We start from the raw sequence: 16,201 nt of genomic DNA, 5'->3' as shown, positions 1-16,201 counted from the left end.
AAAAAAAAAAAAAAAAAAAATTTTGAAAAAAAAAAAAAAAAAAAAAAAATATATATATATATACTGTATATTAAAGTAAACTTTTGTAATGGTGAACTGCAGTTATTATTGAGTTTAAAATTGTGAAAAAAACCTAAAAGAAATAATGACCAGTTTATAACATCTAGCATTAAACACCTCCCTTAGATAGCTGAATTAAAACAATATTAAAAATGATACTGCATCTAATATTAAATACTTTCCCTTAAATATTACACAAAAAAGACTGAAAAAAATTACAAAAATAAAAAGCATTTACTATTAAATATTTTGCCCTTAAATAATTACATTAAAAATAGTAACACTTAAGAAAATATATAAAAAATAATACAACATCTTATATTAAATTATACACTTTCTTTGAGAGGCATGTGAGGCCATATGGAAGTAGTCTGGATGTTTAAAACACTGTTTTGTGACATTTTGTACCTTCTCCTTTTCATCAAAGAGTTGGTCTCCAACTTGGGTTTTGAAAGGTTGTGTAGCCAGAAGCATCTGCATTCATATTTTGCTGTGTTTTGATACATAAAGTGTAAGTTTCAAAACAGAACTGTAGCATCCGATGTCTTCAGTTCAGTGCTGCTTCATTTTTGGCATGTAATACATTTCTTGTTAGACCCTCAGACCTCTTTCTTCTGTCTTGAATGGTCATCCAGATCTTCTTTTCTCTTTGAAGGGCCGGTATAGTTCAACAGATCATTGACCTCTTGGCTGCAATCCTCATGTGACCCTAACATCTGTTGATGCCGTTGGTTTCAGGAGAATTATGTTTGGAAAGCCTTTCTGCTTCATTTGAATCAATGTATTGACTTAAATGAACTTCAATGCAAGTCCAGGCTAGTTTATGTTGTTTTTTTGCTGATTTAGCTGGTGGATCAGTGAAGTTGTGTTTTTCAGTAGCAGTGTGAGGCTGATGGACCAGCGTGGGTCTTTCAGAAGAAGCTGATTGAAAAAGGAAGCCTTGCTGGTTAAGCTAGTTAAGAAGACTGGTGGGACACCAGCAAACCAGCATCCCATGCTGACCACCTGCATCCAAATCACAACATGTGCTGGTGAGCAGCTGATCAGAGAGAAGCAGACCAGATGAATCTCTGGGAAGCAGTTTTGGGATTCCTGTGTCTTGGGAATGAGTTTCAGGGTTTTTTGGGTGGGTCACAAGATCTATTTTTGGGAACACTTTAGACTCTTCTGCCTCCAGATGTTGTTTGTGTGTTTATGCTTTTATGCATTACATTTTCAAAGACAACATCTCCTTGACAACCTCTCACATGATGTGGTTAGGGGTGAAGTAGAAGCTACTATCATGCTATGATATATGTTTGATTAGTAAATGTCTTCTGAAGGAAAAGATTCATGGGGAATCCAGCATTAAGGTGTGTAGCTAATTGCATTTTCTGTAATTATAGAATGGCTGGTTACTTGGGACTGTTGGTTAAATTTGCAATACTCGAAACATCAGCCTTGTTTCTCTCTTGGAGTTATACGACTTAAAATGACAAACATGTGAGTCCCTTTCATCATGAGGGACAAATTTGCCTCAAGGGCCAAGAAGTTTGAATCAAGAATTTTTTTTTTGTCCCTACAGTTAGACAAACGATTTTCATCTCATGAACTGCTCATCTAATTGATCTACTATTTTTTTTAGATAGCTTTATGAGTTTACAAAATTTGTTGAGATTAAAAATTTAACTTTTTAAAATTTATTATTAAATTATTATTATTCATTTATTTTTATTTGTTTTGCATGCATGCAGATTTTTTTGTCTGAATGCCCAGTTTACAGAATTGTATTAGCCCATGCACACACATAAAAAGTTAGAAATTATAAATAATAAATTGTAGGTTTTTAATTTTCAAAAGAGTACAAAATTTTACTGCTACATTGTAATTACATCATAGCTGAAAAATTCATAAATATATATTTTTACTGGAGAGATATTTTTGAAAATTATATTTGAAGATAATTTTAATAGATTTTTTAATGAATCTAAAATTTAAAAATCTAATTTTAAGACCATCCAGTAAATAATAACTTGTAATAGCAAATAGTAAACTTGTTTGTTTGTTTGTCTTGCCAGGATATATCATTAATGGTTTTTTGCACAAAAAAAAAAATTATAATAATAAAAAAATATTTTTTTTTGTTTTGTTTGATTTAAAAATAGTAATAATAATATTAAAAGATAATGAAAACTGTAATGTAATTCCATGATAGCTGAAAATATACTTTTGCTGGAAAAAAGGATCCAGGGAATTGTTCATACATTTCTAATAGATTTTTTTTAAAGACTATCAATTTCATTAAAACAGTTATTATTATAAGAAGATGACTGAGCTTGTGGTTGTTGTGGTTTAAGATTTCGAACGTATACGTGCAGAATATAGAAATTGTTCTGGGAGCAATGGGTAAGAAATATGAATGGACAGGTATAGTGGCAATATTTGACCGTCAACCACTAGATATTTCAACTTCTTTTTTACAGTCGATTCATTATGCTTCCGCTAAATGCTGCTTAAAGCTATAGATTTTTGTTCTCGCATTTAATTGCAGGCAAGTTTTCAAAGGTCATAGAGGATAGACCACAAAATTAATTTGATTATATCCAGCCAGTTTCCAGACAGGGAAGGAGGGAGGGAGTGAGAGACAAACAGAGAGACATTCCTCCAGGGTCCCTCCCCTGTGGTTTGTTATGTGCACAAGCTGAAGAATGCGTGTGTATGGGCTCCTGCCAAACCCACAAGCCCAACTCTCTTACAATGCTCTATCCAATAATACCACTTGATTTATTACCTGGATTTGGCAACTAGTAGCAGGTTGCACAGCGCAGGTCTTCAAATATTATGTGGGCGGTTAATAAGACATTGCTCATACTGAATGGAATCTTCCAGACAAATTGGTTGAAGATGTGTGTGTGTGTGTATTCAGGTCTTAAAAATCCTGTTGTGTATTTCCTTTCAGAGTCACGAGGATACATGGACAGCATGACACATACATCTATGTCATCCGACGGAGAGCTCTTCCACTCTGATGTCACAGGAAGTCCCGCCTCCTGTCAGAGGATGTTTGGATCTATGCACTCTATGTCCACCCCCAGCCCATTGGTCAACACAGACAGGTACTGTCTGTCAATCATAATAGGGTTTCTCAATATATTGGTACCATATCTGTCAGTCAGTATTGGTTTTTCCCAATTTTACATTTAGATTACATTTGCCGTCATTAAACGCTCATTAAATCTTTTAATTTAATAATGCTGTGATATGTAATCTTTAGCAAATATTAAAATGAACATCCATTTTTTCATAAATATTCGTACATTATAATATTGTGATGCCTAAATCCACTTGTAGTATTTAAAATGACTGATTTTAATTTTTAGTTATTTATTTTCAAAAAACTGTGTGTGTGTGTGTGTAAATTATATATATATATAATATTTTTTTCATAAGGTTTTTTTTTCTTCAAAAAAAGAAATACTTAATTTTATTCATTAGGGACACACTGGATTGATCAATAGTGACATTTATAATGTTATAAAAAATCTATTTCAAATAAATGCTATTCGTTTGACGTTTCTATTCATCACAGAATCTTGAAAAGAATCACAGTTTCCACAAAAATATTAAGCACCACAACTGTTTTCAACACTGATAATGATAAAAAAAAGATTCTTGAGCACCAAATCAATATATTAGGAGGATTTCCAAAGGATCACGTGACATTGAAGACTGGAATTATGGCTGCTGAAAATTTAGATTTGCCTCACATGAATAAATTACATTTTTAAATATTTTCAAATAGAAATTGGTTCTTTAAATTGTAATAATATTTCACAATATTATATTAGTATTTTTGATCAAATAAATGCAGCCTTTGTGAGCATAAGAGACTTCATTAAAAAATATATAATAATAATAAATAAATAAATTGGATGTAAATTTATATTTACATTTTTTTTTATAATCTTAAATCTTAATTTAATACATTATAATAATTACATATAATATATAGCAATAATTTTTGACTAGTTCATAGTATCGGCCAAAATTGTTTTATTACTGCATTCCTAGAGGTCAATCAAATCCTCTCTCATCCAATTGAAGTAAATCCTGGCTTTTCAATAACAACAGGCTACTTGTGTGGTCTGTTGTGTATCTAGTCTATATTTAACAATGTATAAACACATGGTGGGGTGTGTTTGTCTATGCACAGGATATGTAGGATAACTCTGTGCTGTTTTCTATTCTCCATGCAGTCCCACCCCAGCTCATTCCTGGTTAGAGGGTGGATCCAGCACCCCATTGAGCCACTACACCCCTCAGCCCTCTCCACCCCTCACCCTCTCGGCCCCCAACTCCCACAGCTCCCCTCGCGGAGCCCCTCGCGGAGCCCCCCGCGGCCTGCCCTCCTCTCTGGATGTCGGGGGACTGGAGAGCAGCCTGCTGGAGGCGGTGGAGGGTCTCGAGGCTCTCGGTCTGGATGTGGCTCAGCCTCCCTTTCTGCCCCTGAAGAGACGAGGGACTGAAAGCTCAGAGACCATGTTCCCGCTCAGCAGGAGTGCAGTCAGCACGTCCTATGCCAGTCACAACACCTCACCTACCAGATCTACACCAAGTCCAGGTTTGTAGTGTGTCTGTCTGTAAGCGCACACACACAGGCATATTAACACGTCACATATATTGTGATATTCTTCTTCTTTGCAGATTTTATGGCCAGTAAATCAGAAAATGTGAAGTTCGTTCAAGATACGTCAAAGTTTTGGTACAAGCCAGACATCTCGAGAGAGCAAGGTAACAATATTAGATCCTCAGTAGGCCTAAGCTGAATTCGGAGTCATGTTAAAGGTATTGTTCACCCAAAAATGAAAATGTTGTCATCATTTCCTCACCCTCATGTTGTTCCAAACCTGTGTAAGTTTCTTTCTTATGTTGTGTTGAGTTTCTTAGATATTTTGAAGAACCAAATAGTTTTTGGTCCCCATTGACTTCCATAGTAGGGAAAGAAATACTATGGAAGTCAAAGGGGAGCATCAACTTTGATTACCAACATTCTTTAAAATATCTTCTTTTATATTCAGCATAAGAAAGAGACTCATACAGGTTTGGAATGACACGAGGATGAGTAAATGATGACAAAATTTTCATTTTTGGGTGAACTAACCCTTTAAATGTCTATGGCTGTGAGGGATATACATTATCACTCAAAACTTTGGGGTCGGTAATTTATTTATTTATATATATTTTTTTTGATAGAAGTCTGCATTTTTTTTTAGCAAAAATACAGTAAAACAGTAATATTGTGGAAAAAAATTTAAGAATTTAAAATACATTTCTATTTTAAATATGTTTTTTAAATGTAATTTATTCATGTGCTGGCAAAGCTGTATTTTATGCAGCAATTACTGCAGTCTTCAGTGTCACATGATCCTTCAGAAATCATTCTAATATGCTGATTTGCTGCTCAAGAAATATTTATTATGATTATCAATGTTAAAAACCGTTTTGATTAATATTTTTGTGGAAACTGTGGTTAATTTTTTTTTCCAGAATTCTTTGATGAATAGAAAATTCCAAGCATTTATTTGAAATAGAAATATTTTGTCACATTATAAAAGTCTACGCTGTCACTTTTGATCAATTTAATGTGTTTTTGTTGAATTAATTAATTAATTTCTTTAAAAAAAAAAGTTACTTCTGTCCCTCACAGCCTTGTTTTCACTTACTATTTTTTTTTTTAAAGCAGACTGAAAGAAGTTCAGTTGTTTTCAATCATTTTAAGCCCTGGAAATTATTTTTAAACTTCTTTTACTGAATCATTTTGTTCAGATTTATATTAAGCAGCTTTATATTAACCAGTTTATTTGCCTCCTTGTCAGCATCTGTGCCAATGCTGCATTTTACATCTTTTTTGTGCAGCATTCAAAATAATATTATTGATTTTGGATCAATAAAAAAAAAAAAAAAATGTAAATGGTGGTTTGTAATGTAAATTTATCAACTGATTGTTCTCAAAGTAGCTTCCATTACTCCATCTTTGTCTATCTCGGCTAAGGTTTGTTTATAAGCGTTACTTCCTCTTTGCTTCTTTAATTAGGATGACGGCAGAATGCATCAGTATATTTTTTATTTTATTTGTTGTAGCTATTGCCATTCTCAAGGATAAAGAGCCAGGCTCCTTCATCATCAGAGACAGTCACTCATTCAGAGGAGCTTACGGATTGGCTATGAAGGTGGCCACGCCCCCACCCTCTGTTCTACAGCAAAGCAGAAAAAGTAAGAGAACGTTACATACACATGACTTTTGATAACAACTCTCACATTTACACTCACTCGAGCTGAACAATGACGCAATGCCCATAAACTGTACAAGTTGAGAACATATTTCATGTTTGGAAAAGTGCTTTGTGTGGTAAATATCCAACCACGGTTCCCGATTTAAGACCAGCGGTTTGTAATGGCCAGCACTTTGTCTGCATAAAAGGGGCAAATATGAACTGTCCATAGAGTCTGAATATACAGGGCAATTCCTTGAATGAACTGCGGTGAAATTTTTGATGGACTTTAAGACCCTGGAGAACAGGACGTCCCAACACTATTGTGTGAGAAACAGCTGAATGAGTGAACACAGCTGGAGCGTTCATATCCAGAGCCCCTCCGTAAACACGGTGTGTCTCTCAATCAGAGGAAGGAAGGGAGGCACACACACACACACTATCCATCTCCTTCTGATTCACAATTCTAGGTGGCTCCTTAAGTGGGGTTTCACGCAGTATTAAGCTGTTTTTTTTTCTGTACCATTGGAAATTAAATTTAGCTTTATCTTTAGAGATAAGAGTTAATTGTATGAAAACATATTCTGAGTCTATTTTCAACATCAGATACGCCTGGTGTTCAGAAACTTGGACCGGCCAATCAGGCTGAGGTATTAAGGAGGAAGTAGGATGCATACTGTTGTTCCTAAATGCCAGGTGAACTAATGATTAGAGTAAAATGCAGGAAAGTCCTTCTGAAGGATCTCAAAGTTAGAAACAATCAGTTGAAATGCTGTTTATAACAACATCCCTGATCATTTCTGAGCAACTTTTATAGTTTGCACTTTGCATGGCACATTTCAGTGCAGATTGTTTTTGTTTGTTATTGAAGCATTTAAATATATAATGTACTTACTAAACCCATATGACAGTGCTATTTCTCATTTCACTTATGAAGAGAGCATTTAAAAAGACACAACAACAAAAAAACAGTCAGATTAATTCTAAGGGTCAGTGAGAGGATGGAAAATGCTTATAAAAATGCTTAATTATGAATGTATTACTAAAACAAATACAGACATTACAACTGAGCTTTAAATAAGTAAAACAAATACAAATAATATGGTAGAATTCTTGAGGAGAAATAACTATATAAACAAATAAGACAATTTTCAGTGAGACAACGGTGTTGAACTATAAAGTTGCTTTGTGCAGACCATTGAAGTCTCTAACTTTTGCTTGCAGACGTTGATATCTTAGGAAATCCAAGCACAGTTGGAGACAATGTTGAGATCTCTTCTGAAACCATAGGAGCCACAAGTGAGATTATCGAATTTTCAGGAGAAAAATCTGAGCTGGGTTTTTGCTCTTAATCACAATTCTGTTCAGGAGAAACGATCAAGCTTGATTTTGTTCATGATTTTTTTTTTCTTCCTTTGGATTCTATCTTCTATATATACAGTGCCTTGCGAATGTATTCATACCCCTTCGTTTTTTTCACATTTTGTTTTGTTGCTGCCTTATGTTAAACTGCTTTAAATTCGTTTTTTTCCACAACAGTCTACACTCCATACACCATAATTGTCAAGCAAAAAAACAGGTTTTTAACATCTTTGCAAATTTATTAAAAATAAAAAAATTTAATGATTCCATTGCATAAGTATTCATATTCAGTTTTTTATTTTTAATAAATTTACGAAGTTGTGACAATTCTGTTTTTGCTTTGTCAGTATGGTGTATGGAGTGTATATTGATGTGGAAAAAACGTAATTTAAAGAAGTTTATCATAAGGCAGCAACATAACAAAATGTAAAAAAAAAAAAATGAATGGGTATGAATACTTTCGCAAGGCACTGTATATATGTGGGTCTTTTCAAATTGGGTCAACACCTCTGCATCCATTTCCTCTTGCTACTACATATGTGTTAGCATTGCTGCTTTGGTAATTAAAAATAATTTTACAAATGAAGTAATTTCCTATCTCTGTGCACAGTGGGTGATCTGTCCAATGAGCTTGTGCGGCATTTCCTGATCGAGTGCACACCGAAAGGAGTGCGGTTAAAAGGCTGCCCCAACGAACCTTATTTTGGTAAGTATCTGTTAATGTCTGTGTGAATGTTAATAAAAGACAGAGTGCTGGTTAGAGCTTCATCATTGCATGGTCAGGATCTCCCTCTAGTGGCTGTAGTCAGGAGCATCGTGCAACTGTTCCCCTTTTCGTTTCACTCCCTCTAAAGTTTGGGGTCAGTAACTTTTTATAATACTTTTATTCAACAAGGATACATTAAATTGATCAAAAGTGACATTTGTATTGTTGGAAAAGATTATTTTGAACTTTTCTATTCATCAAAGAATCTTGAAAAAAAAATATCACTTGTAAAAAAATAATAAAAAATATAATAATAAGCACAACTGAGTGTGTGTGTGTGTGTGTGTGTGTGTGTGTATATATATACAACAGTTCGTTCTGGTTCTCAAATCTGATTGGTTGAGAACCGTGAGATATTGTACTGGTATCGCTACAGGTACGCCTTTCACAATTTTGTATCACTCCGCTTGTTCTAGCCGGGTCTATGTTTTTTTTTAATTATTCACCGAGCTAATCGTAGAGTACGTTAAGCCCGGCTCACACTGTGCGATTTTGGCCACGATTTGGTCGTCTGAGACAAATTTAAAAAATCCTAAAAGATTCCTATAATCCTAGGCTAAAATTAATGACCGTTGCGATCAAATTTTACCTCCGACGAACTTCTGGCAGTGTCAGAAGATTTGGTGCACAGTCCTGCATATATTGTGTTTCCTGTATGTTCAGGAAGTCTCACAAATCTTGTGTAATATAACTTGTGTTTGTTTGTTTGCTGTTTTTTATTGTATTTGTTATACTTGTATTTTTTAATTGTTTTTGCCATGAAAATAGCCTAAGATGCTGGCATGGCATTAAATAAATATATACTACTATACAGGAAGTCTCACAGCTTTGGTGTGTCAGCATTCAATCACACCCTTGGCTTTACCGTGCAGACTCATCATCCCAAACAGAGGTATGTTATGATATTAGGGTGTGTCTGCGTGAGTTTTATGTTTTTAGTGTTTCTATGCTAACTGAAGACTTCTTTTAGATCCTCTAGAGGAGTTAAATGAATCTTCATCACAGACTTCATCTACAAACTCTGCAGCAGAGCTACTCAAACAGGGAGCAGGTAATGAAATATCTGAACAATATCAGTTATTATTTGATCTCATCCATGTGTTAATGTGTGTGTGTTGTTGCTCAGCATGTAACGTGTGGTTCCTGGGCAGTGTGGATCTGGAGTCTCTGACAGGAGTTCAGGGTGTTCAGAAGGCCACCACTGTGATTTTCAGTATGGATCCACCACCCACATCCACCGTCGTTCACTTTAAAGTGTCTGCACAGGGAATCACCCTCACGGACAACCAGAGGAAGTGAGTCTCTCTCTTTATATTTCAAATATTGAGTTATATTTAGATGGGTTTAGGGGGAGTTAGTGATCATGTATTGTTGTCAGTGAAATGGTACATTTATGCTAGCAATCTTTTCTGAATAATGTTGTAGTGGAAATGTTTCTATTTTGAAAGCTAATCTTAGGTAAAGTTGTGTAATGTGTTATCCCACATCTCAATAATCACCTGTTGTTTTTGTGTATAATTGTTCAAAGGTTTGGGGTCTGTAAAATGTTTTTAAAAGTGTCTTATGCTCACCAAAGCTACATTTAGTTGATTAAAAAAACAGTAATGTTATGAAATATTATTCCAATTTAAAATAACTGTCTTCTACTTGTAAATAATTTCAAATGTAATTGATTCCTGTGATGCAAAGCAGAATTTTCAGCATCATTACTCCAGTCTTCAGTGTCACATGATCCTTCAGAAATCATTCTGATATGCTGATTTGCTGCTCAAGAAACATTTGCATATTTTTGTGGAAACCATGATACTTTTTTTCAGGATTCTTTGATGAATAGACAGTTCAAAGGAGCAGCATTTATTTGAAATAGATTTTTTTTTAAACATTGTAAATATCTTTACTGTTACTTTTAATCAATTTAATGCAAAGTAATCAAGAGTGATAAAAAAAAAACTGTCCCAAACATTTGTACAGTAGTGTAAATTTACACATAGAAACTTTATATATGTACATATATACATATAATGTTGTCCTGAGTTTTTATATTACTGTGTGTTTCCAGATTGTTCTTCAGGAGACACTATGCTGTCAACACAGTGATATTCTGTGCCCTGGATCCTCAGGACAGGAAGTACGTAACACACACACACACACACTGCCATCTTGTTTGCCTGCTTTCCATTAATCTATAGTCATCTATAGTCTTACATTTTTTACATTTGTAAAGAAAATTTTAGACTTCACAATGTAATTGAATTTTTTGGTGTAAGTGGGTTTTTGTTGGATGTTCTGACTTCTTTCCTGCACTATTCACAGGTGGACACGGGACGGCTGCACAACTGCAAAGTAAGTTTTAATCAGGCTATCTCAGTTCTGAAGTAGTGCCAGTTATGTATTTGAGTGTGTATATTTATTCATAGTTGTGTATGCGTGTGTGTGTAAAACAGGATCTTTGGCTTCATTGCGAGGAAAAGCGGGAGCAGCACAGAGAATGTGTGTCACCTGTTTGCCGAACACGACCCCGAGCAGCCTGCCAGTGCTATTGTCAACTTTGTCTCTAAGGTGATGATCGGCTCTCAGAAGACCAAATAGAAAAATCATAAGCAGAGATTTCTGCTGAACTGCGAAGGGGACAGACTCTACATCCTTAATTTCAAATGTTGAAGTGGAAACCGAATTTACAGTTTCGCTACTGTTATGTGACCGCTTTTACTTGCTGATGGTGTAGAAACAGTGAAACGTCAGTATTGGAATGGATGAAACTTTATTTTATGTTGGATTCTCCCCGTTTTTTGGACCAGATACACAGGTAAACTTCATGGGAGCCAGGAACAAATTTTATAGGTGGGCTGCCCTTTCACAAGGCCCGGGACAACATTCCCAATTGTCCCACCTGATGACGACCCTAAAAAAAATCCATTCCACAGGAAATCTTTGACATCTATGCAGCACTGTTGCATCACAGGACACGTCCAGAAGAGGGCGCCACACTTCTTCGGCTCATTCTCGCACTGCCATAAACACAGTCTGCTCAAAGCAAACTTAAAAGCCTGAGAGGAAAACAACTTACGGTTATTTTATTGTATATGCCTTTTTTGCTACTTTGTTTGCAGTATTTCTGAGGTCCTCGGTTTCGTTTGGAAATAAAAATGATTGAGGTGTAAATGTAGATTAATTTCCATGTTGTGTCTGGTCACATACATCCACAAGATGCAGACCAAAGAGAATTCTGAATTTTGCATATCAGTTTACAAAATTTAAATGTTTTTGATTTTATATATGTGTATACATTATCAAATACTACTTTAAAAAATGTATAGCTCAAAATATTAAATTGTTGTTTATCTCTGTATTTGTTTATAAGTGCCGAGCTAACATTTTCAGTCAATGCCAAGTGGTTTCCTTAAAAAGCATATTGACTTTGACTTTGTTTATATATTTGGAAATATTTATCATATAACTCATATTCTGTGTATACTCATCTCTTACTCATCTATGCGGCATGAGAGTTAAAGGGATAGTTCACCCAAAAATGAAAATGACCCCATGATTTACTCACCCTCAAGCCATCCTAGGTGTATATGACATTCTTCTTTCAGACGAATAAAATCGGAGTATTAAAGGTGCTGTATGTAGGATTGACACCGAGTGGTTGAACTAGGTATTGCAGTCCAAATTCAAAATATTGGAGAGGGTTTTTTTTCACCCGGCCCCTCCTCCTCAGACGTGACGCACACGCAGGTTGCCAGATTGACGACACCAATAGGAACGAGCGCACTTGACGATGAATGAAATTAAATACGCTGTGTTTTCCGCCAACTGGCAACCCGGGGTGCCGAAATACAATTAGAAGGCCACCACTGTGATTTTCAGTATGGATCCACCACCCACATCCACCGTCGTTCACTTTAAAGTGTCTGCACAGGGAATCACCCTCACGGACAACCAGAGGAAGTGAGTCTCTCTCTTTATATTTCAAATATTGAGTTATATTTAGATGGGTTTAGGGGGAGTTAGTGATCATGTATTGTTGTCAGTGAAATGGTACATTTATGCTAGCAATCTTTTCTGAATAATGTTGTAGTGGAAATGTTTCTATTTTGAAAGCTAATCTTAGGTAAAGTTGTGTAATGTGTTATCCCACATCTCAATAATCACCTGTTGTTTTTGTGTATAATTGTTCAAAGGTTTGGGGTCTGTAAAATGTTTTTAAAAGTGTCTTATGCTCACCAAAGCTACATTTAGTTGATTAAAAAAACAGTAATGTTATGAAATATTATTCCAATTTAAAATAACTGTCTTCTACTTGTAAATAATTTCAAATGTAATTGATTCCTGTGATGCAAAGCAGAATTTTCAGCATCATTACTCCAGTCTTCAGTGTCACATGATCCTTCAGAAATCATTCTGATATGCTGATTTGCTGCTCAAGAAACATTTGCATATTTTTGTGGAAACCATGATACTTTTTTTCAGGATTCTTTGATGAATAGACAGTTCAAAGGAGCAGCATTTATTTGAAATAGATTTTTTTTTAAACATTGTAAATATCTTTACTGTTACTTTTAATCAATTTAATGCAAAGTAATCAAGAGTGATAAAAAAAAAACTGTCCCAAACATTTGTACAGTAGTGTAAATTTACACATAGAAACTTTATATATGTACATATATACATATAATGTTGTCCTGAGTTTTTATATTACTGTGTGTTTCCAGATTGTTCTTCAGGAGACACTATGCTGTCAACACAGTGATATTCTGTGCCCTGGATCCTCAGGACAGGAAGTACGTAACACACACACACACACACTGCCATCTTGTTTGCCTGCTTTCCATTAATCTATAGTCATCTATAGTCTTACATTTTTTACATTTGTAAAGAAAATTTTAGACTTCACAATGTAATTGAATTTTTTGGTGTAAGTGGGTTTTTGTTGGATGTTCTGACTTCTTTCCTGCACTATTCACAGGTGGACACGGGACGGCTGCACAACTGCAAAGTAAGTTTTAATCAGGCTATCTCAGTTCTGAAGTAGTGCCAGTTATGTATTTGAGTGTGTATATTTATTCATAGTTGTGTATGCGTGTGTGTGTAAAACAGGATCTTTGGCTTCATTGCGAGGAAAAGCGGGAGCAGCACAGAGAATGTGTGTCACCTGTTTGCCGAACACGACCCCGAGCAGCCTGCCAGTGCTATTGTCAACTTTGTCTCTAAGGTGATGATCGGCTCTCAGAAGACCAAATAGAAAAATCATAAGCAGAGATTTCTGCTGAACTGCGAAGGGGACAGACTCTACATCCTTAATTTCAAATGTTGAAGTGGAAACCGAATTTACAGTTTCGCTACTGTTATGTGACCGCTTTTACTTGCTGATGGTGTAGAAACAGTGAAACGTCAGTATTGGAATGGATGAAACTTTATTTTATGTTGGATTCTCCCCGTTTTTTGGACCAGATACACAGGTAAACTTCATGGGAGCCAGGAACAAATTTTATAGGTGGGCTGCCCTTTCACAAGGCCCGGGACAACATTCCCAATTGTCCCACCTGATGACGACCCTAAAAAAAATCCATTCCACAGGAAATCTTTGACATCTATGCAGCACTGTTGCATCACAGGACACGTCCAGAAGAGGGCGCCACACTTCTTCGGCTCATTCTCGCACTGCCATAAACACAGTCTGCTCAAAGCAAACTTAAAAGCCTGAGAGGAAAACAACTTACGGTTATTTTATTGTATATGCCTTTTTTGCTACTTTGTTTGCAGTATTTCTGAGGTCCTCGGTTTCGTTTGGAAATAAAAATGATTGAGGTGTAAATGTAGATTAATTTCCATGTTGTGTCTGGTCACATACATCCACAAGATGCAGACCAAAGAGAATTCTGAATTTTGCATATCAGTTTACAAAATTTAAATGTTTTTGATTTTATATATGTGTATACATTATCAAATACTACTTTAAAAAATGTATAGCTCAAAATATTAAATTGTTGTTTATCTCTGTATTTGTTTATAAGTGCCGAGCTAACATTTTCAGTCAATGCCAAGTGGTTTCCTTAAAAAGCATATTGACTTTGACTTTGTTTATATATTTGGAAATATTTATCATATAACTCATATTCTGTGTATACTCATCTCTTACTCATCTATGCGGCATGAGAGTTAAAGGGATAGTTCACCCAAAAATGAAAATGACCCCATGATTTACTCACCCTCAAGCCATCCTAGGTGTATATGACATTCTTCTTTCAGACGAATAAAATCGGAGTATTAAAGGTGCTGTATGTAGGATTGACACCGAGTGGTTGAACTAGGTATTGCAGTCCAAATTCAAAATATTGGAGAGGGTTTTTTTTCACCCGGCCCCTCCTCCTCAGACGTGACGCACACGCAGGTTGCCAGATTGACGACACCAATAGGAACGAGCGCACTTGACGATGAATGAAATTAAATACGCTGTGTTTTCCGCCAACTGGCAACCCGGGGTGCCGAAATGCAATTGGGTAAACTGGCAGTGGGTGGGTTTCACAAACCAGAACAGAGACAGACATTCCGGCCCGGAACGCACATTTTCAAAGGAGAATAACTGACTGTAGCATTGTTTTTCAGATAAACAAGTATGTTAACTTAGCATGTTTCTTAAATATCTGCAAACATATTATGGTATTTTTATGCTTTAGTAGAGTCAAAAACTTACAGTACCTTTAAATAATGTTCAGGATAATCCATGCTTTATAATGGGAGTGGATGGTAGCCCAAAATTTGAAGTCCAAAAAATTGCACCCATCCATTATAAAAGAAGTCCACACAGCTCCGGGGGTTAATAAAGGCCTTCCGAAGCGACTCGATGCGTTTGTGTAAGAAAAATATCCATATTTACAACTTTATAAACCTTAATCTCTAGCTTCCACTAACTGTCGTACACTCATTCACGAGAGAGTGGCGTCCAGTGAATGACGTAGGCGTAGCATAAGCTCCGGTGAGAATATGCTAGTCTCGCGAGAAAACAAGTTTTGTTTACAGCAAAGGAAAAACAGTGTCCTCTTGGCTTATATTGAAATCCTCCGACATTTTTCTTTACAAATCCTCGTTTTGTACTACTAATTTGTGGCCGATGTTTTGTTTTGCTCTCTCCTCTGCTCTTCCGCGTTCGTCACCGCGTTTGCCTACGTGCTACATCATCCGCTGGACGCCACTTTTGTGAACAAGCGTACGACAGTTAGTGGAAGCTAGAGATTAAGGTTTATAAAGTTGTACATTTGGATATTTTTCTTACACAAACGCATCGCGTCGCTTCAGAAGGCCTTTATTAAACCCCCGGAGCCGTGTGGACTTCTTTTATAATGGATAGGTGCAATTTTTTGGACTTCAAATTTTGGGCTACCATCCACTCCCATTATAAAGCATGGATTAGCCTGGACATTATTTAATATAACTCCGATTGTATTCGTCTGAAAGAAGAAAGTCAAATACACCTATGATGGCTTGAGGGTGAGTAAATCATGGGGTAATTTTCATTTTTGGGTGAACTATCCCTTTAAGCCATCTAATTTTGATAGATCACTTCATTTGAGGTAAACAACATGACATTACTCATGTGAAGAAACTCATGTGAAAAAGTGTGTAAATGCTTGATCAAAGAGGATTTTGCAATAAATGTTTCACTTGGAATTCATCTGAATCAGACAAATGTGCCTGTGCTATTACTTTTCTTACTTTAAGAAGCAAGGACCATGTTTTCATCACAAAAGCTATTCTGTAC

The 16,201-nt window shown here is 35.7% G+C and overlaps 1 protein-coding gene across 10 annotated transcripts in view; it reads left to right on the top strand.

Moving 5' to 3' along the window:
• Positions 1-14,656, top strand: part of LOC107712889 (tensin-3-like) — a 56,934-nt gene extending 42,278 nt beyond the window's left edge. For 6 of the 10 annotated variants that reach the window (XM_016518275.1, XM_016518277.1, XM_016518274.1 and 3 more), the window contains 12 exons: positions 2,999-3,155; positions 4,296-4,660; positions 4,744-4,830; positions 6,181-6,312; positions 7,536-7,610; positions 8,284-8,379; positions 9,254-9,331; positions 9,410-9,490; positions 9,566-9,734; positions 10,499-10,567; positions 10,753-10,782; positions 10,884-12,000. In XM_016518275.1, coding sequence (XP_016373761.1) covers positions 2,999-3,155; positions 4,296-4,660; positions 4,744-4,830; positions 6,181-6,312; positions 7,536-7,610; positions 8,284-8,379; positions 9,254-9,331; positions 9,410-9,490; positions 9,566-9,734; positions 10,499-10,567; positions 10,753-10,782; positions 10,884-11,028 — 1,484 coding nt within the window. In that variant the 3' untranslated portion in view covers positions 11,029-12,000. Of the gene's footprint in view, positions 1-2,998; positions 3,156-4,295; positions 4,661-4,743; positions 4,831-6,180; positions 6,313-7,535; positions 7,611-8,283; positions 8,380-9,253; positions 9,332-9,409; positions 9,491-9,565; positions 9,735-10,498; positions 10,568-10,752; positions 10,783-10,883; positions 12,001-12,289; positions 12,391-13,154; positions 13,224-13,408; positions 13,439-13,539 lie in introns of those variants that run through there. The other 4 variants (XM_016518278.1, XM_016518279.1, XM_016518281.1 and 1 more) reach the window with 4 other exon arrangements.
• Positions 14,657-16,201: the final 1,545 nt, after the last annotated feature.

The sequence above is a fragment of the Sinocyclocheilus rhinocerous genome, unplaced genomic scaffold (assembly GCF_001515625.1).
Source record: "Sinocyclocheilus rhinocerous isolate Xijiao unplaced genomic scaffold, SAMN03320098_v1.1 scaffold478, whole genome shotgun sequence".
NCBI classification, from domain to species: Eukaryota; Metazoa; Chordata; class Actinopteri; order Cypriniformes; family Cyprinidae; genus Sinocyclocheilus; species Sinocyclocheilus rhinocerous.
The sequence above is the reverse complement of the archived record's forward strand: the minus strand, read 5'-3'. Positions and strand labels throughout refer to the sequence as shown.